This window comes from Salvelinus namaycush, chromosome 24 (assembly GCF_016432855.1).
Source record: "Salvelinus namaycush isolate Seneca chromosome 24, SaNama_1.0, whole genome shotgun sequence".
In the NCBI taxonomy this organism is placed as follows: Eukaryota; Metazoa; Chordata; class Actinopteri; order Salmoniformes; family Salmonidae; genus Salvelinus; species Salvelinus namaycush.
This window is the reverse complement of record NC_052330.1, coordinates 4268485-4290039: the sequence shown is the minus strand read 5'-3', so window position 1 is coordinate 4290039 and position 21555 is coordinate 4268485. Positions and strand designations below refer to the sequence as shown.

Here is a 21555-nt window from a genome sequence, read left to right as displayed (position 1 = left end):
GGAGGAAAGGGGACAGTGGGAGTGAAAGGAGGTGGAAAGAGAGGAGAGAAGGGTTGAAGATGCAGTCAGGAGACAGGAAGGAGAAGGATTTAGTGGAAGGAAGAGAAGATAGAATAGAAGAGAGCGAAAATTGCAACGGCGTAATGAATCTATCAATATATGACATGTACAGTGCATTCGGAAAGTATTTAGACCCCTTGACTTTTTCCACATTTCGTTACGTTACAGCCTTACTCTAAAATGGATTTTGAAAAGTAAAAAAAACTCAAATCTACACACAAGACCCCGTAATGGCAAAGTGAACAGGTTTTTATACATTTTCGAAAATGTATAAAACATTTAAAACAGAAATACTTAATTGAAATAAGTATTCAGACCCTTTGCTGTGAGACTCATCCTCGACATGTTTCTACAACTTCATTGGAGACCAACTATGATAAATTCAATTGATTGGACATGATTTGGAAAGGCACACACCTGTCTATATAAGGTCCCACAGTTGACAGCGCATGTCAGAGCAAAAACCAAGCCATGAGGATGAAGGAATTGTCCGTAGAGCCCCGAGACAGGATTGTGTCGAAGCACAGATCGGGTACCCAAAAATGTTTGCAGCATTGAAGGTCCCCAAGAACACAGTGGCCTCCATCATTCTTAAATGGAAGAAGTTTCAAACCACCAAGACTCTTCCTAGAGCTAGGCGCCCAGCCAAACTGAGCAATCAGGGGAGAAGGGCCTTGGACTAAGAAGGTCCTTGGACCAAGAACACAATGGTTACTCTGACAGCTCGAGAGTTCCTCTGTGGAGATGGGAGAACCTTCCAGAAAGACAACCAACTCTGCCCCACTCCACCAAGTGCCTCCTGAGTGGCGCAGCCGTCTAAGGCACTGCATCTCACATTAAGCATCTCCAATCCAAAATTTAATCTAGAATTGGCTTCCTATATCGCAACAAAGCATCCTTCACTCATGCTGCCAAACATACCCTCGTAAAACTGACCATCCTACCGATCCTCGACTTCGGTGATGTCATCTATAAAATAGCCTCCAACACTCTACTCAACAAACTGGATGCAGTCTATCACAGTGCCATCCGTTTTGTCACCAAAGCCCCATACACTACCCACCATTGCGACCTGTACGCTCTCGTTGGTTGGCCCTCGCTTCATACTCGTCGCCAAACCCACTGGCTACAGGTTATCTACAAGTCTCTGCTAGGTAAAGCCCCGCCTTATCTCAGCTCACTGGTCACCATAGCAGCACCAACTCATAGCACGCGCTCCAGCAGGTATATCTCACTGGTCACCCCCAAAGTCAATTCCTCCTTTGGTCGTCTTTCCTTCCAGTTCTCTGCTGCCAATGACTGGAACGAACTGCAAAAATCTCTGAAGCTGGAAACACTTATCTCCCTCACTAGCTTAAGCACCAGCTGTCAGAGCAGCTCACAGATTACTGCACCTGTACTTAGCCCATCTATAATTTAGTCCAAACAACTACCCCTTCCCCTACTGTATTTATTTAGCTCCTTTGCACCCCATTATTTCTATTTCTACTTTGCACATTCTTCCACTGCAAATCTACCATTCCAGTGTTTTACTTGCTATATTGTATTTACCTCGCCACCATGGCCTTTTTTTGCCTTTACCTCCCTTATCTCACCTCATTTGCTCACATTGTATATAGACTTATTTTTCTACTGTATTATTGACTGTATGTTTTGTTTATTCCATGTGTAACTCTGTGTTGTTGTATGTGTCAAATTGCTATGCTTTATCTTGGCCAGGTCGCAGTTGCAAATGAGAACTTGTTCTCAACTAGCCTACCTGTTTAAATAAAGGTTAATAAATAAAAATAACCAAATCAGACCTTTATGGTAGAGTGGCCAGACAGAAGCCACTCCTCAGTAAAAGGCACATGACAGCCAGCTTGAGAAACAAGGTCTGATGAAACCAAGATTGAACTTTTTGGCCTGAATGCCAAGCGTCACGTCTGGAGGAAACCTGGCACCATCCATACAGTGAAGCATGGTTGTGGCAGCATCATGCAGTGGGGATGTTTTTCTGCAGCAGGGACTGGGAGACTAGTCAGGGAAAGATAAACGGAGCAAAGTACAGAGAGATCCTTGATGAAAACCTGCTCCAGAGCACTCAGGACCTCAGACTGGGGCTAGGTTCACCTTCCAACAGGACAATGACCCTAAACACACAGCCAAGACAACGCAGGAGTGGCTTCGGGACAAGTCTCTGAATGTCTTTGAGTGGCCCAGCCAGAGGCCGGACATGAAACCGATCTCTGGAGAGACCTGAAAATAGCTGTGCAGAGACACTCGCCATCCAACTTGACAGAGCTTGAGAGGATCTGCAGAACAAAATGGGAGAAACTCCCCAAATATAAATACAGGTGTGACAAGTTTGTAGCATCATACCCAAGAAGATAATCGCTGCCAAAGGTGCTTCAACAAAGTACTAAGTAAAGGGTCAGAATACTTATGTAAATGTAATATTTCAGTTATTTTTATTTTATACATTTGCTAAAATGTATTCAAATCTGTTTTTGCATTGTCATTATGGGGTAGATTGTAGATTGAGGGTGAAAAAACAATTTAATCAATTTTAGAATACGGCTGTAACATAAAATGTGGATAAGGTCAAGGGGTCTGAATACTTACCGAATGCACTGTATATATTGCTTGTTACATCAAGGTACCTATTTGAACCTAGGGCTAGTGAAATGTGTTTATAGTTACCTTCAATTCAGGAGCATGATCATGATTCCCCTGTAACTCTTCATCTGTAGAAAGACAAAGAAAATGTAATTGATTAGGCATTGTGCATCACCTGACAATCCAAACACTTTTCGTACAAAAAACACCACTTCGTAGAAAAAGAAACTACTTTCCTACACACAGTATTGATAGTTAGCGCCTCAAAATAATGTCAACAAGCTTACTACTGCTAGCGTTACAGTATCTGTCAAATTGTATCAACTATGACATCTACCCGGCTGACGTGTTTAAGACTTACCAGCTGCTGTTCCGTGTGAGAAAAATATAAGGAGAACGACCAGGGACAAAACCATCCTCGAAGTCTTGAATGACCCTTTAAAAGTCATTTCGATTACAAACTAACGACTGCTAGCTAGCTACTTTAGTTAACGGAGTTAGCTCCGTGGCTAATGTTAGTCATCCACGTACAGGATTCTTCTTATCTTGCATACGCTGCGAACTAACATTCACGAGCGCAAAGCCCACCAAATAAATATTTGATAGCAGCATAGGGTAGGTACACTGTTTGTTTTAACTAAAGATAGCTAGCTCATGCTTTTTTTACTGCTGACATGGAATATATTTAGCTGGATAGCTAGCATGTTAGCTAAACAAAATACCTAGTTTCATTAGCTAGGTACGCGTTCCTGGTCTTTGAAGCCTGTTGATAAATTGCAACGATGTGCTGTTATACCGTTCGCACTTTATCAGACAACACGTCTAGTTAAACTTGAACGCCACTTCCTAATCTCTCCGATAGACGTATCCTAGCACGCGTTGGCTGACATTGACCAATGTAAAGGACGTCATCCAATCTTGCGTGCACGGTAGACGGGGTTGCACAAAATGTGTCCGCCTGTGGTTTTACACAGGTCGAAAGACGAAACGCCTTCTAACATAATTCGTGTACGTTTGTGTTGCATAACATGTATTTGGCACGCCAAAAAAAGTAATCAGTACTAGTCTTAACATAATTACTTTTAAGTCATTTAGCAGACGTTATCCAGAGCGACTGACAGGAGCACTTAGGTTTAAATTCGTTGCTCAAGGGCACATCGACAGATTTTCCAGTCGGCTCGTGGATTCAAAGCAGTGACCTGTCGATTACTAGCACAATGCTCTTAACCGCTTGGCTACCTGCATAATGGGTATGGTAGGCTATATATCCCATTGGGATAATATATTGAAAATATAATTCAAAACCCTTTAATTAAATGTACCTCTTGTCCATATTTAATGTGCTCTGCAATTTCTTTGATGTCTGTTTGTCAAATCTCTAAGAATATCAAGCGCGAGCAACCTTTTTTCAAGAGAAACATCACTGGACATCCGGTAGCCACTAACCAGTAGTCTTGCGCAATAAGTCATCAAACCCACAAAACATAATCCAGTAAAAATCGCATTTATTTCAGCATGACACTTCAAAATGTGCAGAATTGGATAGAGAATACTAATCATTAATTCCAAATACTGTCAGCACGTAAATATACTGTCATTCGAGTGATTGTTTCTACATCTCCTTTGCTTAGACTCGGTGAGGTAAGCGGCCCTCAAAGGAAGCCTTGAACCACTGACCCTTACACTGCAAGCGTCTTCCAAGTGGAAAAGGCACCGTTTGTCTACGCACACAGTATGGCTAGTGCTACAAGAAACAGTGCCAAAGAGAGTATTTATTCATTCACATTAAATAATCAGGTTCTCTTTTATGTTTTGTTCATGACTTAGAGTCAATCTCAGTAGAGCCGGGCCCCGAAACCAAAAGTTTGTTTGATGGCTTCAAAGTAGTATCTCTTCCAACCCTCCTTCGTCCTATCCTCTTCTCCAGTAGGGACATCTTTACATTCCATCTTCAGCTCAGTCTCATTGCCTCGATCCTTCATGTTTAGAGTGATAGTCGCATAGTGCTCTGGAAGAGGGAAATCAGAGTGAGTTGTTGCAAAAACAATATATACAAGCCATTTATGTTACTATCCAGGGTTCCTGAAGTCCAGTCGTGGGTCCCCAACAGGGTATGCAGGCTTTTGTTCCTGCCCAGTTTCAACACACCGGATCCAACTAATCATCAAGCCTGTGATTAGTTTAATCAGGTATGTTAAAATCAAATCAAAATGTATTGGTCACATCAGATTTACAGGTGTTATAGATGCAGCAAAATGCTTGTTACTAGCTCAAACAGTGCAGTTGAATCAAATATGTGTATAACTAAACCAAGATGGAATCAACATGCTGTGGTCTAATGGGAACAAATGAGTGATAGTGGGCAGAACAAGCATAGAGGTGGGCAGAGCAAAGCACGCGCTAGCGATATCCTATCGGCGCGTTCCAGTATACATCTGCATATTTCCGTTAAGGAACACCTACTCTGAAGTGCACGTGTACAATAACTCAATTTGCTTTTGCACTCCTAAGCAGTGCATTTTTTACTTTTGCAAACGGCAAAGTCCACAAAACTCTGTCCACTCTGTTCATAACAGATTCTACTTTTAGGAACAGAAAACTGTATTGACATCAAATGTTTAATTGATGAGAAAATGTACAGAATGTCAGCCAAAACCCATCTTCTCCCACTGCCCGCCAGTGAGCTTGCTATCGCTTCCATACAATATTTGGTTGTGAGCGGAAACGCCAACAGGATGCTTCACATGTATACATCCAGTGAGATATCGGTCTCATTGTTCTATCGGTAGTGGAATGTCTAGCAAATACCAAACAAATACACAGATAATCAAATCAAGAAATGTCACAACACGTCCAATTAACAAATCCAAAGTAGATATATCACGTGAGCAATGTCAGAATCCAGAATGTAAATACAATGCTTCAGAAATTATTCACACCCCTCGACTTCTTCCACATTTTGTTGTTACAAAGTGGGATTACAATGGATTTGTCATTTTTTGTCAACGATCTACACAAAATACTCTGTCAAAGTGGAGGAAAAATTATACAATTTGTAATACATAAAAATAAAAAAAACACTAATATACTGTATCTTGATTAAATAAGTATTCATCCCCCTGAGTCAATGCATGTTAGAATCACCTTTGGCAGCGATTACAGCTTTAAATCTTTCTGGGTAAGTCTATACATTTTGCACACCTGGATTGTACAATATTTGCACATTATTCTCTAAAAAAATTCTTCAAGCACTGTCATGTTGGTTGTTGATCATTGCTAGACAGCCATTTTCAAGTCTTGCCATAGATTTTAAGACAATTTACGCCAAAACTGTAACTAGGCTACTCAGGAACATTCAATGTCATCTTGGTAAGCAATTCCAGTGTATATTTGGCCTTGTGTTGTAGATTATTGTCCTGCTGAAAGGTGAATGTCTCCCAGTGTCTGTTGGAAAGCAGACTGAACCAGGTTTTCCTCTAGGATTTTGCCTGTGCTTAGCTTTATTCTGTTTTATTTATCCTAATAAAAAAAACATGACCAACATGATGGAGCCACCATCATGCTTGAAAATATGTGTTTGAAATGCACTGCTCGACTGAGGGACCTTATAGATAATTGTATGTGTGGAGTCCAGTACATGGGTTTGAGGTAGTCATTCAAAAATCATCTTAAAACACTTATTGCACACAGTGAGTCCAGGCAACTTAAGCACATTTTTACTTGCCATAACAAAGGGGTTGAATACTTACTGACTCAAGACATTTCAGCTTTTCATTTTTAATTAATTTGTAAACATAATTCAACTGACATTTTAAATTGAGGCCCTGGCGTGACATTTTGATAACCATGTAAATCTCTATTGGACAAGCTGATTTATCAATATTTTCGGGCTCTTTTTACTCTTAGATTCTAAAATGCTAATTAGCATCAAAGTAGACATCACACAAGACTACAAATCCCTACAAGCTCCTTCATGTCATCTCTAGCTGGCACCTTTGCTAACAGGTATTGTGTCAATTTAAAACTTGCACAAGACAGTTCACAGAATTGTCAATTTAAAGAAATGTAGCCAATTTATTCATTACTACATTTAGCTAACAGATGGCTCTGATTCTCTGGATTAACTGTCTCGGAAGGAAGAATAACAATGATCAAGTGTCCTTTCTCCCCGTGTAACACAGGAGATGAATTTCGGGAGAATTCTCCTCAGATTTCCTTTGTTAAAGTCCTCGGCAACAATAAATGCGGTTTCCAGTTTGCTCAATGAGTGTTATCCTTAGTTCTAGGATGAAACAAAAGCCTGAAAAACCTGTGGGTCCCCAGGAGCTAGTTGAGAAAGCAGTTAGTGTTGTAGAGATGACCTGTATAAGAAATACCTAAGTGGAGACATGCTGAAATGAAAGTTGATATTGAAAGTTGCTGAGGTTTAAAAGGAGCACACACAAAATAAACAGAGCACAACCGGGCAAGGTGGGGAAACCTACCACATGGCCAGGTCTTGAACCTCCATTTCATAACAATCTTCTCATCTGGGACCTAAGAAGTGGAAACAAAGACTACAGTTAGAATTGGGACGTTCTTCCACAATGGGTTACGATTGACGGATAACAAACATGATCTCACGTGTCCTCACCAGCTCTGTAAACTCTCCGTTGACACTCCCCTCGAGCAGCTGAAACTTCCCTCCTTTTTCTCCGTCGACCACAGCTGCAGCATGGGTGAACGCCTGGACCATCTGCATTACCAGAGAGGAGACCAGAGGAGGCGAATCAGCAATGATTCCTACAAGCCGTCAGCCAATTGTAGTCATGATTCAAAAGAGTTATGGGCCACCAATTTGAAAGTAGGTGGACATTATCTTACAATAGGCAACATTTCTGAACCGGCAGCAATCTACACAGAGTTTAAGTCTAGTTCACTGAGGTTGCTCCTCGTTCCCAATTGAAAGCAACAGTAAAATCCAACATTGGATATAAGAGTGAATCAAAAATGTTTGCACTGATGAAATTATTTGCACTAGTGAAGTACCGCAGGGGAAAAAAGGATAAAAATTACATCAAAACCCAGGTAAAACCCTTTCTTTAGAAGGCAAACTAGCACATGCACTCAATGATATTCTTACTCTACATTATTAGGGCAACTGAGCTTGTTAATGACATGGAAACCCTGCTTTACTGCTTCACCCAAACTCGGTCCTCGGGACCCCAAGGGGTGCACGTTTTGGTTTTTGCCCTAGCACTACACGGCTGATTCAAAAATTGATCAAGCTTTGATCATTTGAATCAGCTGTGCAGTGTTAGGGCAAAACCCAAAACATGCACCCCTTGGTGTCCCAAGGACCGAGTTTGGGAAACGCTGCAGTTAAGCCTCTCTGCATCTCACCATTGCCAAACTATGGTTGTTTCAATACTCTAAAATGGCATCCTTTCCTACTTCCTCAGTGACTGGGGAAAGGACTGGCAAGGGCAACCGTTTAAGAACTAAAACGGAAGCAAACAGAGCAAATAGAACGAAACGGAGAGGGGCCCAACTGAATTTGTCCAATAGAAACTCGTTTGGAGTAAACAGTTGCAAAACATTTTGCAACAGACTATACGTTTAGCAACAGAATCTGCGTAATGAATATACTCCTGGAGTATATTTTGTTCATGGAGTGTACAACTGTTATGCCTGACCCGATAAGTGATGTTCGAGGAAAGGACAAGGAAAAGACTACTTGACCACTCACGTTTTGGTTGATGAAGGTTCTGTACAGCTCATCAGGTGAGGTGAGGAAGGTTTCCTTGAGACTAAACTTGCAGGTTGAAATCTTGACCCCTGTGCTTGATGGTGGAGCAGAAACAGAGGGACCAATCTGGGGACAGACAACAGACAAGCATGATCATGAAGTCCCAGTATTTTTGTACCTTAGGTGAAGCTCACGTAATACTCGATAAGCCTGAATACTTGATATCCAAAACTTGGAAGTTGAGTAAATTAATTTTGGAATGGATTGTGGCACTTTACATTGTATGAAGGGCGGTGGGGATGAACTTCAGTTACATTTTTACAGATAAAAAAAGCAAATTTCTTTATTTTGTTTTGCTAATTGGACTCTTGAACACAACATGTATGGAACATTCCTTACACTGTTATTGCTAGTTGGGTTTTAAATCATTACTCCCTTGATACATTGGCTGCGTCCCAATTCTTCTCCATTCTTTTGTTTGTATTGGATTGATGTAAACATTAGCTGGAAGTTTCCACCATTGTTAAATCCATAACGGAAGAGATTGAGGTTAGAGAAACAGGGCGTAAGGTAAGAAGGCAACTGCTACCCACCTGGGTTTTGTCAACTTTGACCTTTGTCTGCGATGGCTGTGGCTTGCTCGCTGCCCCATTCGCCGTGGGCAGGATCATGCCCTGAGTGAACTCTGCAATCATCGGAAAAGTTCAATTTCAACTAGTATCAAGCGGAACTATCGCCTATGGAAATATGGCTATGAACAGGCAATAGAGTTGAATAGATTTGAATAAAGGCCTCACCTGATTTCAGGTGGCCAACATAGCTCCCCAGGGCAGCTCGCACTTTCTTTGCTCCCTCCTTCCTCATGAGTTCGGTGAGAGGTGTATCGGGTTCATCCTTGCAGAGAACCACACTGATCTGTGCCCCCCCCACAAAATAGAGAGCAAAGACTATACAGATTGTTATGTTAGGTGCGTTCTTCATCTACCCATATAAAGGTAGTCCAAAGAAATAAACTTAACTCCCTTTGGGCCAACTGATATAAACTAGATGTTGTTGGTGCTCCTATTGGAGAATAGTGTTGGTGCTACAGTTGGAAGTCAGCAGTGACGTTGCCATTACCAATTACTATCATTACAATTTCTTGAATGTTCAGATTTTCTTTCCATCATTGTTTATTTTTGTCAATTTTTATTTACTTTTTTGTGATGTCCTTGTATGAAGCCTTGGTGGGGTGGGGTGGGTGGGTGGGTGGGAGAGATGGATGGAGGGGAAAAGGGACTAGGGATGTTGTACTGTTTTCAATGTCTCACTGTTCTCATATCTGAAAATTGTTAAATAAAGTAGAAAATAAATAAATGTAACTTTTTTCAAGAGTAACTAGCATTACAACCGACAGTTAGCAGCTGTCGATTAGCCTGAAAGAGCATGATCCTGAATGGCATTCTGTCACAACCTACATCTAGGTCGTCCATGTCATTTTCATCGGAGAGGTTGGGAACGTCAATGTTCCCTTTGTACTTGATTCCGGTGTTTGATGTTCCTGGGGGAGAAAGAAAGATTGGGAGATGTCATGAAGCCTACTTTGAAGGCAGATACTATGACAACCCACCCAAATCTCACTGAACCCCTGGGTCTTTGTGTACGGGAGAATATAGTTGTCACCACCGATAAATCTACGATAATTGAGAATTTCAATAAGCATTTTCCTACAGCTGGCCATGCTTTCCACCTGGCTACCCCTACCCAACAGCTCTGCACCCCCCACAGCAACTTGCCCAAGCCCCGCTTCTCCTTCACCCAAATCCAGATAGCCGATGTTCTGAAAGAGCTGCAAAATCTGGACCCCGACAAATCAGCTGGGCTAGACAATCTGGACCCTCTCTAAAATTATCCACTGCAATTGTTGCAACCCCTATTACTAGTCTGTTCAACCTCTCTTTCGTATTGTCCAAGATCCCCAAATATTGGAAAGCTGCCGCGGTCATCCCCCTCTTCAAAGGGGGTGACACTCTAGACCCAAACTGTTAGACCTATATCTATCCTACCTTGCCTTACTAAAGTCTTCGAAAGCCAAGTTAACAGATCATTGACAATTTCGAATCTCACCGTACCTTCTCCACTATGCAATCTGGTTTACGAGCTGGTCATGGGTGCACCTCAGCCACGCTCAAGGTCCTAAACGATATAACCGCCATCGAAAAAAGACAGTACCGTGCAGCCGTCTTCATCGACCTGGCCAAGGCTTTCGACTCTGTCAATCACCACAACCTTATCGGTAGATTCAATAGCATTGGTTTCTCAAATGACTGCCTCGCCTGGTTCACCAACTACTTCTCAGACAGAGTTCAGTGTGTCAAATCGGAGGGCCTGTTGTCCGGACCTCTGGCAGTCTATGGGGGTGCCACAGGGTTCAATTCTCGGGCCGACTCTTTTCTCTGTATACATCAATGATGTCGCTCTTGCTGCTGGTGATTCTCTGATCCACCTCTATGCAGACGACGCCATTCTATAAACTTCTGGCCCTTCTTGGAACACTGTTAACTAACCTCCAGACGAGCTTCAATGCCATACAACACTCCTTCCGTGGCCCCCAACTGCTCTTAAATGCAAGTAAAACTAAATGCATGCTCTTCAACCGATCGCTGCCTGCACACACCCGCCAGACTAGCATTATTACTCTGGACGGTTCATACTTAGAATATGTGGACAACTACAAATACTTAGGTGTCTGGTAAGACTGTAAACTCTCCTTCCAGATTGACATTAAGCATCTCCAATCCAAAGTTAAATCTAGAATCGCCTTCCTATTTCACAACAAAGCCTCCTTCACTTATGCTGCTGCTAAACATACCCACGTAAAACTGACTATCCTACCGATCCTTGACTTCGGCGATGTCATTTACAAAATAACCTCCAACATTCTACTCAGCAAATTGGATGTAATCTATCACAGTGACATCCGTTTTGTCACCAAAGCCCCATATACTACCCACCACTGCGACCTGTATGCTCTCGTTGGCTGGCCCTCGCTTCATATTCGTCGCCAAACCCACTGGCTCCAGGCCATCTATAAGTCTTTGCTAGATAAAGCCCTGCCTTATCTCAGCTCACTGGTCACCATAGCAACACCCACCCGTAGCACGCGCTCCAGCAGGTATATTTCACTGGTCATCCCCAAAGCCAACTCTTACTTTGGCCGCCTTTCCTTCCAGTTCTCTGCTGCCAATGACTGGAACGAATTGCAAAAATCACAGAAGCTGGAGACATATCTCCCTCACTAACTTTAAGCATTAGCTGCCAGAGCAGCTTACCGATCACTGTACACAGCCAATCTGTAAATAGCACACCCAACTACCTCATCCCCATATTGTTATTTATTTTTGCACCCCAGTATCTCTACTTGCACATCTATCACTACAGTGTTAATGCAAAATTTTAATTATTTCACCACTATGGCCTATTTATTGCCTCACCTCACTAATCATACTACATTTGCACACACTGTATATAGATTTCTCTATTGTATTATTGACTGTACGTTTGTTTATTCCATGTGTAACTCGGTTGTTTTTGTCACACTGCTTTGCTTTATCTTGGCCAAGTCGCAGTTGTAAATGAGAACTTGTTCTCAACTGGCCTACCTGGTTAAATAAAATAAATAAAAGTGAGTCTCATCACCATGGAAACGAGTGCTAAGCTGCACTTAGTTTGGCTCAAACCCCTCTGTGTTTCAATCAAAATGTGGGATACTTTTCTTTGCAGAAAACATCTTACTATGTTTTCAACATGAGTTCCATACAGAGTGGTGTGTGTGAGAGTGTGCTGCACTCACCGGTCCACGTCGCCTTGACGTTCCACTCATAGAAGTAGATGAGCTTTCCCTTGCGGTTGTTGATGGACGCCTCGCCGTCCAGCGTCGGGACGTCGGTGACCTCGCAGCTCCCCTCGGGTCCCTCCACGCGCAGCCCCAACAGGAGCTCCTTCAGCTTGTCTGTCGACCAGCCTGTCACATCACGTTCCGTCCTGTAGGGACACGCAATGAATTCATATATTCAACTGGGTTGTGTTCAGTAGGGCACACAGTCACCCAACAAAGCATTCTTGTAACAGAAACAAGCATTTGCTATTGGAGAACTTCCCCGTTTCAGACCGCTCATATTTTGTGCTTGTGTAATGAACTAGTAAAACTGTGATATGGTAATTTGGCTGTCAACATTGACACAGTGACATGTTCAGTATGTGGCCCGTGCAGGTACCAAACCCACAACCCAGGTGTTGCTGGCACCATGCCAGCAAAGCTCAATTGTAGCAGTGTGTACACAGCCCTAGATGGACTCAAAAGAAAGTAATCCGTTTCAATCACATATTCTTAGGCAAGTGAATTTTTCCTTCAGAAATATAGTTCAATTGGGTTTATTTACATAATAATAAATATACAGTACTCTCTGAAGACAATCACACCCCTGGACCTTTTCCAGATGTTGTTCAGCTACAGCCTGAATTCAAAATGGATTCAATTGAAATGCTTTTGTCACTGGCCTACACACAATACCCCATAATGTCAAAGTGGATAAAAATAAACAAATTAATAAATTAAAAGCTACAAAAGTATTCAATCCCTTTTATGTCAAGCCTAAGCTTAAGGTGTAAAAACTTGATTAACAGCCACATACTAAAAAGGCATGGACTCTGTGTGCAATAATAGAGTTTAACATGAGTTTTGAATGACTACCTCATCTCTGTACCCAACACATACAGATCATTGTAAGGTCCCCTCAGTTGAGCAGTACATTTCAAACAGATTCAACCACAAATACCAGGGAGATTCTCCAATGCCTCAAAGAAAAGGGGACCTTTTGGTAGATATAATAGCATGGTGAAGTTAATTACACTTTGGATGGTGCATCAATACACAGAGTCACTACAAAGATACAGGCGTCCTTCCTAACTCAGTTGTTGGAGAGGAAGGAAACCGCTCAGGGATTTCACCACGAGGCCAATTGGTACTTTAAAACCGTTTACAGAGTTTAATGGCTGTGATAGGAGAAAACTGAGGATGGATCAACAACATTATAGTTACTCCACAATACTAACCTAATTAACAGACTGAAAAGGAAGCCTGTAAAGAATAAAAAATATTCCAAAAACAAGCATCCAGTTTGCAACAATGCACTAAAGTAATGCTGCAAAAAAAATGTGGCAAAGCAATTCACTTTCTTTTTGTCCTGAATACAAAGTGTTCAAATCACTTTTTCAAGTTTCACTCTCCATTTTTTGAAGCATAGTGGTGCCTGTTTGTTATTGACCAGGGAGTGTTAAGATAAAAAAAAAAAAAAAAATGAAAGCAACGGAACAGAGCTAAGCACAAGCAAAATGTGGAAAACCTGGTTCAGTCTGCTCTCCACCAGACACTGGGAGATGAATTCACATTTCAGCAAGACAACCCGAAAACACAAGGCCAAATCTATACTGGAGTTGCTTACCAAAAACAGTGAATGTTCCTGAGTGGCCAAGTTACAGTTCTGACTTATAATCTACTTGAAAATCTCAGGCAAAACCTGAAAATGTCTGTCTAGCAACAAGCAACTACCACTTTGACAGAGCTTGAAGAATTTTGAAAATAATTTATATAAATAAAAAAAATGGGCAAATGTTGCGCAATCCAGGTGTGGAAAGCTCTTAGAGACCCAGAAAAGAGATATTTCTGTATTTCATTTTTCAATAAATCTGCAAACATTTCTAAAACCCTGTTTTCACTTAGTTATTAAGGGGTATTGTGTGTAGATGAGTGGAAAAATATTAAATCCATTTTGTATTGAGGCTGCAACAAAATGTGGAATAAATCAAGGGGTATGAATACTTTCTGAAGGCACTGTATTTACAGTTATTGTACTTATTAAGTCAGACTAAATTATCTGAGTAGAAAAACAGGGAAACAATGAGTCCAAGACAGTTCACAAAAGAACATACCAGGGGGCATCGTTTACTAGGATCACCTGGTTACCGCCAGTGTTGAATACATTGAGCTCGTTGACAAATCAAACCACGGGACGCTTTTTCACACATATTTATTTGCCAAAAAGGTCCACGGTGGGCCTGTGTAAGCTAATACAAATGTATTGGAGACAGGTTTATGGCAGTGAATGTCATTCATTTATAGCTATAGTATTTCTCAGCTAAGTAACATAAGTAGGCCTACAGTATCACAGCGAGGTCAAACAGGTCGTGTGTGTGTGTGTGTGTATGTGTGTGTGTGAGAGACTATCCTGTGTCCACAGCAACACGATTGATTATTCTCTACCCCCAGTGCATGTGGTGTACTATGGTCTTGGCCATCGACAAAGCCACAGTGGAGAGGGTAAAAACCTTCAAGTTCCTCAGCGTGTACATCACTGACGACCTGAAATGGTCCCCTCACACAGAGAGTATGGTGTAGGAGGCTGAAGACATTTGGCTTGGCCTCTAAGACCCTCAAAAACTTCTACAGATGCACCATTAAGAGCATCCTGTCGGTCTGCATCACCGACTGGTACGAAAATTGCACCGTCTGCAACTGCAGGGCTCTCCAGAGGGTGGGGCAGCCAGCCCAACACATCATTGGGGGCACACTGCCTGCTCCCCAGGACATTTACAGCACCTGGAGTAAAAGCCCAAGAAGATCATCAAGGACCTCAGCCACCGAACCACAGCCTGTTCACCCCGCTAACATCTAGGAGGAGGTGACAGTACAGGTACATCAAAGTCTGGAGGAAACCATACGGTGAAGCATGGTGGCAGCATCATGTTGTGTGGATGTTCTGCAGCGGCACGGCCTGGGAGACTAGTCAGGATCGAGGCAAAGATGAACAGAGAAAAGTACAGAGATCTTTGATGAAAACCTGCTCCAGAGCGCTCAGGACCTCAGACTGGGGCAAAGGTTCACCTTCCAGCAGCAATAATGCTATACAGAGTAATCTACTCACGTTCGCACACGCCGATTCACGGACCGTCTATATCCGGGTTGCATACAGTTTATACCACAGACATTAAAACCAGTAGATAGGATTGGAATGTCAGCGCTATGGAAAACTCCCGATGTCACATGAAGCCGGAAGTATTTATAGAAACAGTAACAATATTACACATCAATACAGGGACATTCCTGTGAATACTCTGGGGAAAAAAGGGAGTATTTGAATATGAAGCATGTAATATTCAGAGATGCAAACTGGTGAGGGCCCAAAAGGGCGACTTTTTTCCCCCTGACACACGCAAACACAGGGGTCCTTTTTTTTGTTGCTTTAAATTTCTAGTGACTTTTAGGCTGGAATCCCTTCTTGAAACGCAGGTTAACTGTACTAACTAAACAACAAAGAACATGATCAGTCTCGGTGTGTGAAATAAAAAGTGGTTCATGTGAACCAAACTCCTAGCTAAAAAATTAAGGAACACAATCCAATGTTATTTGTTGCCTAGACTTACACCAATGTTGCCGTTAGCGATGACAGCCTTTATAATAGAACGCTTGTGACGACACACGCACACGCGCTAAATATTGCACTAGAATGAAACAAACAGGCATTCTATTTATGCTCCATTATAGTGGCCACTATAGTGGACATGGATTAAGTGCACAAGGCTACATGTGTACAAAAGTAACGTTCACGGAGTAAAACATGAAATAATCCCCCCTCAATCCCACGAAAGTGTTACAGCACGGTCAAGTTCAACACAGCAAAAGCATTATCTTTGGGCTACACTGCACATTATCACATTGTAGAACAGATGTACACAGGAAGAAAGTGTACAATGTGCCAGCAGCAGAACACGAGACCCTTTGTTGGCATAATTGATCTCTTTCGGGCAGAGAGTGCGTACACCTGACATATCCCTTTTTATACTCCTTATTGAAAAAGAGGGAAAGTGTGTGGTGTTCCTTTTCACCTCTATTGGCATCCAGCTTAAAGCCAGGCCCAGCTGAACTTGATCCCCGAATCCACTTGTTTAACAAGCGACATCTAATTTTCACCTAATTCTCCCACCCTGAAAATTAACCAGAGGGAAAACATTAGTTCATTAGCTAGCTAACATTTCACACAGAATGCCAGGGTCCAGTGAGCGACTAACGTTATAGCTTAAGGAATGGCAAGGAGTCGTATAACCAGTTAATAATAGCCAATTGGTTCCTCGCGCTAACGTTATCTGATGTTGAAATGTTCTTTTACCTAATTTTCACACCATAAACTACATTATTTGATCTAACTAAGTTAGCTAAATGTTACTCAACATTTTTCTGGCTAGCTAACAGAGAATTCGAGCCAGCTACTGTAGCAAGATACTTAACAATGCTAGGGTTGTAACTGGCAAACTGCCTTTCCACTCTCTTTCCTGAGCACGCGCTGATGCTGGAACTAGCAAGTTGGTTGGCTCTTCTCTTCATAGGGATCCACCGACTTGACATTTTTGGGCGATACCGATATTTTCCTTGCTAAAAAAATCTGATACCGATACCCGATTAAAAATATTTTGTCCTTAAGCATTCTAGTACAGTTAAATAGTTCACCCACACACACAGACCAAGAAGTTATTTTGTTGTCATTTACGTATGTCCCCATCACCAGTAAAATAATCTAAACCCATTTCTTTCACTTACTTGCTGTGCTGTTTCGTTGTTCAATCGTTTCATTCTCAACCAGGATTTCATCATACATGTCAAGCAGTGAAGTTTCAGCTGTCTGTCCGTGGCCTCTTCTGTCGTGGATCTTCTTCCTCAGTGCACACTGTCACTGTGTCCCTTTCTATCTTGTCCAGCTGTGTCTAACATTTGACGTAAACCCTGTTGCTAGTCTGCATCAAAGTAGCGGTAAAGAGGCTCAGAGAGAATGCCACTGAATCGCTTGATCACAGCCTCTAGTACTTTTCCAAGTTAACCCGACGGTCTGTGTCGGCATTTTTGTTGAGCAGGCGTTTCAATGCCATGACAGGGTATCACGTCTGCTGCAGACGCAGTTGAGCTTATTTCTCCAGTCAGTTGTTTGAATGGAGCTAGGAGTGTTCATGTTTCAAACATGTTCTCAAATGCCATTGAAATGCCAGCAGCAGTATGAGAACCAGTAACATTAATGAGCATGCAATACGGCTTTCCTCAGTACGAAATCCTTGTCGACTCATTGTCAGACTTGGCATGCTCACGGGGCTGACATCTCTGATTCAAATGTCAGTCGTGAAGCTAATAGCAGTGACGCCCATAGCAAGTAGCTCATGGATGTTCGTTTCATCAATACTGTGTAATTCCGGTAGGGCAACATCTGAAAAAAATCACCTACTTGGTAATGTGTACTGGGGCTCGAGGTGCTCGACCAGTCAAGGGCAATGAATTCCATTATCTTGGTGTTAATGGATTTCGCCTTTGAGTTGTTTCGCTGAAATTCTCTCAATCTTTCGAATGACTGCTGGACTTGAACTTGTTTAGTTGTTGGAAGTGTGTGCTTAGTTTTTCCCCTGCTTTTGTTCTAAGTAGTCTCTGAACTTCTGGGGGTGATGCACTTTCAAATGAGTAATTAGGTTTGTGGTATTGAAAGATTTCACTTTCTCACCTCCTCAGGAAATAGCAGCACAAACGTTGCATGCGGCCTTTTTGTTATCTTCCTTTGAAACTGAAAAATAGATCCACACAGCAAACATTGTGGGCTAGGTTGGGAATGCTGTGTTGCACGTGTAGTGCTGGATTCTCCGTGGCGTCATTCGTCATCTACCTATGTTATATAGGTATGAACGTCAGCTTTGACATCGGTTTTGCACATTGGCATTAAGCTAGACATCGGGCCAATGCAGATGTTGGCATTTATAGCTAATATCGTACGGTTCCTATATGCTAACCGATTCTTCGACCAATCCCATCGTGGTTGGTCTGTCAGCACAGTCCTGTATGACGACAAATGTAGTCCTCAGAATGGATCACTATTTAATTAAATATCTGGATTTGTAGCGAACGTTCAAATAATTCACTGTGGGGACGGAACTTGATCATCATAAACACATTTTAGAGCCCAAAACAGGCGTCTAAAATGTTTTAGTTTGGCAGTTCTGGCGATCGTAATTTACATAGGCTTCCTCAGACAGACCTGGCATTTTGGCAGCGCTAGGTTGCTATGCAGCAGCAAAGCTCGTGACTTCACGCTCCATACCAGACACTGGGGGCCTGGTGTATATGGACGAACATCACACGCACACTAGCACTCACTGCGCATAGGGAGCAGCAAAGACGCCACATCATCCAAAAACACAGCAGACATTGGATGAATAGAAGATGTTAATATATTTTGATGTGAGTGATGGAAAAACAAAATTGGCATCCTCGACAATTATTTGAATAATTCAATGAATGAATGTTTTATACCAAGGCAGTTGTGTTAAGTACTTAAGTGTACATTAAAGTACTACTAAAGTAGTTTTTTGGGGTATCAGTACTTTCTTTATATTTGACAACTTTCACTACATTCCTAAAGAAACTTTACTTTTTACTCCATACATTTTCCCTGACACCCAAAAGTACTGCTTATATTTAGATGTTTTATTTAACTACACAACTCAGTTAAGAACAAATTCTTATTTACAATGACGGCCTACCCCGGCCAAACCCATAACCCGGACGACGCTGGGCCAATTGTGCTCCGCCCTATGGGACTCCCAATCACGGCCTGTTGTGATACAGCCTGGAATCGAACCAGGGTCTGTAGTGACACCTCTAGCACTGACATGCAGTGGCTTAGACTGCTGTGCCACTCGGGAGCCCAATGCTTAGCAAGACAGAAAATGGTCCAATTCGCACACTTATCACGAGAACATCCCTGGTCATCCCTACTGCCTCTGATCTGGCAGACTTACTAATCACAAATGTTTTGTTTTTAAATGATGACTGAGCGTTGGAGTGTGACCCTGGCTATCCGTAAATGAATAAAAACAATTGTGCTGTCTGGTTGGTTTAATATAAGGAACTTTTAAATTGTCCACACCTATACTTTTGATACTTAAGTATATTTTAGCAACTACATTTACTTTTGATACTTAAGTATATTTAAAAACAAATACTTTTAGACTTTTACTCAAGTAATGTTAGTATTTTACTGAGTGACTTTCACTTGAGTAATTTTTTTATTGAGGTATATTTACTTTTACTCAAATATGAGAATTGAGTACTTTTTCCACCAACGCCCAAAGGTGATGACTAAAGTGTATTTTTAGGCATTTCAACTGACTTCTTTCTCTATGTGGGAGTCTGGGCCGGGCGTTATCTAAACTGCAGTGCAGTACCGAAGCAAAACTGTTGTGGGAGCAGTCTAAACCGTGTTTCTACCTCCGGAACCCTTGCCTTGGTCTGATAATAGCTGGCCAGTGAGCAGGCCTTTCCAACTGCATCTCGAAAGGCAGTGTGGTTTCTTCAACTAGGCTAACGTTACTCACCAATGCCAGTTGTTGACGTTTGTTGCATCGGCTCTCTCCTCCACGATCCAGCGTGGATCCCCTTCTCCCCATTTAGCCATGACGACAGTGGTGGCTAGCTAATGTTAGCAACAGTAGTAACTTACTATCAAACAAGCTGTACAATTGAGTCCCCGAAGCTTGCTAACGTCAGCTAACTAGCTAGCTAAATGAATCGCAAATGCCGGCGACCGAAAGGAACGAACGTGATGATTAGCTAGCTAACGTTAGCAAGCTAAACCGATTAAGTAAATAGGTTGACTATTATCTACAATTGCGTTATGGCCGCAACTATGTTCCTGAGCGACGGTTTGCGTCTTGGTTTATGACCCTGGTCTTTCTAGAAAAGTCGTTTTGACATGCAAGGAGCTTTCGCCATTGCCATATGAAGGTGGTGTACAGCTACAGACGGAAGTGACGCATGTACCCCTACACCCCCCTCAAAAAATGCAGCAGCAGAGTTCCTTCTTCCTCTGTAGATTTTTTTATGGCAGTTGGCAACCAACATTAAATTGCATTACCGCCACCAACTGGATTAGAGTGTGGACTAGAGACAGTGAATGTGCTGACAAACTGCCTGGGAGCTCCTCAGTGGTGAAACTCCTCCTCCTTCAATCAGTGGTGAACCAGGTGGAACAAATCTTCCAGGCAATCTGGGCGTGCCAGCACCTGGCTCTGCTGTTGTCTTTAGACCGCAGTGAAAGGAGCGTTAGTAACACCACAAGACCAAGGAAACTTCATCTTTGTGATCAAGGTGACTGTGCAAGTCCAAGCCCTCCACAAAACTGTGAAAGACAGCCGGTAAGCGCCATATTGGCCATGTTTGGCTAGACTGACTTAAGCAGTGCACTGCTAATGATACTCTGGAAAACACAGACTCTTAACTCTTAACTTTGATAGGACTTTTGCAGTGGTATTTATAACTTCAAATGTTGTTTGTGGGGTATAAAGGAAAAGTAAGAAGAGCCAAATTCATTGTTGACAAAGAACTTGTTTGAAATGGTTAAAAGTAATTTAAACTTTGTAGAAATCTTAGTAAACCAAGTTCTTAATTCAGTAACAAATGTATAGTCTAAAAAAATCTTTGGCTAAAAAATGTAAGATTTGTATGCTTAAAACTACTGATTAGAAAAATAAATGTAATTTTTTACTACAAAAAATATTTTGAATGTATTTGGCTAAAATGCAAATTTAGATAAAAATGTACTGATTCTGCTCATTTGATTAAAAATGGTGGGTTTCTATTTTGGGAAACATTTGCTTAAGTGGAAACCTTGTATTTTATAATGGCAGAAATGTGTTTATCTGAGGTGAATGTGGATAATTTTGTGTATTTAATTAGGCTGTCAACTCAAATAATAACTTGTATTTGTAATCTCTTTTTTGAGGTTTTTCACCTGTTTACTGACAACCAAAGAATGGTAAATAAAAGACAAACAACTGATTCCATGGCTGTTAATTGAGTGAAATCCAGTTAAAATCTTCATGTGGAGGGACTGTACTTTTCAAGTGGGGAATTGCACAAGAAAGAGGTCAACTTGACAGTGAAGGTCTAAATAATGTTCACTTACAACTGAATCTACTCCTTCCTCAACATCTCTTACCCTCTCAAACAACCCTAGATCTATAGGCTAAGGGAGAAACCAAGGTGGGATACCAGGAAGAACCACAGAGGGGCTAAACTCCCTCCCAAGCAACACCATCTTGCT

General features: G+C 41.8%; 2 protein-coding genes across 7 annotated transcripts in view; both read right to left on the bottom strand.

Annotated features, from left to right (window-relative positions):
• Positions 1-3662, bottom strand: part of LOC120019612 (protein sel-1 homolog 1-like) — a 55281-nt gene extending 51619 nt beyond the window's left edge. For 2 of the 6 annotated variants that reach the window (XM_038962957.1, XM_038962961.1), the window contains exons 1-2: positions 3020-3662; positions 2743-2786 (exon numbers count right to left, since the gene is read on the bottom strand). Coding sequence is in view for 4 of the 6 variants with exons in the window: in XM_038962961.1 (XP_038818889.1) it covers positions 2743-2786; positions 3020-3107 (132 nt within the window). In the remaining 2 variants the exon portion in view is untranslated. The remainder of the gene's footprint in view (positions 1-2742; positions 2787-3019) is intronic. The other 4 variants (XM_038962958.1, XM_038962955.1, XM_038962960.1 and 1 more) reach the window with 3 other exon arrangements.
• Positions 3663-4146: 484 nt separating this feature from the next.
• On the bottom strand, positions 4147-20271 carry LOC120019611 (activator of 90 kDa heat shock protein ATPase homolog 1-like). The gene is made up of 9 exons (XM_038962953.1): positions 19829-20271; positions 12219-12409; positions 9844-9926; positions 9184-9301; positions 8980-9071; positions 8387-8512; positions 7292-7393; positions 7143-7194; positions 4147-4666 (listed from the first exon to the last, which is right to left on the bottom strand). Exons 1-9 carry the CDS (start codon positions 19906-19908, stop codon positions 4494-4496), a joined length of 1017 nt encoding a protein of 338 aa, XP_038818881.1. The 5' UTR covers positions 19909-20271; the 3' UTR covers positions 4147-4493.
• Positions 20272-21555: the final 1284 nt, after the last annotated feature.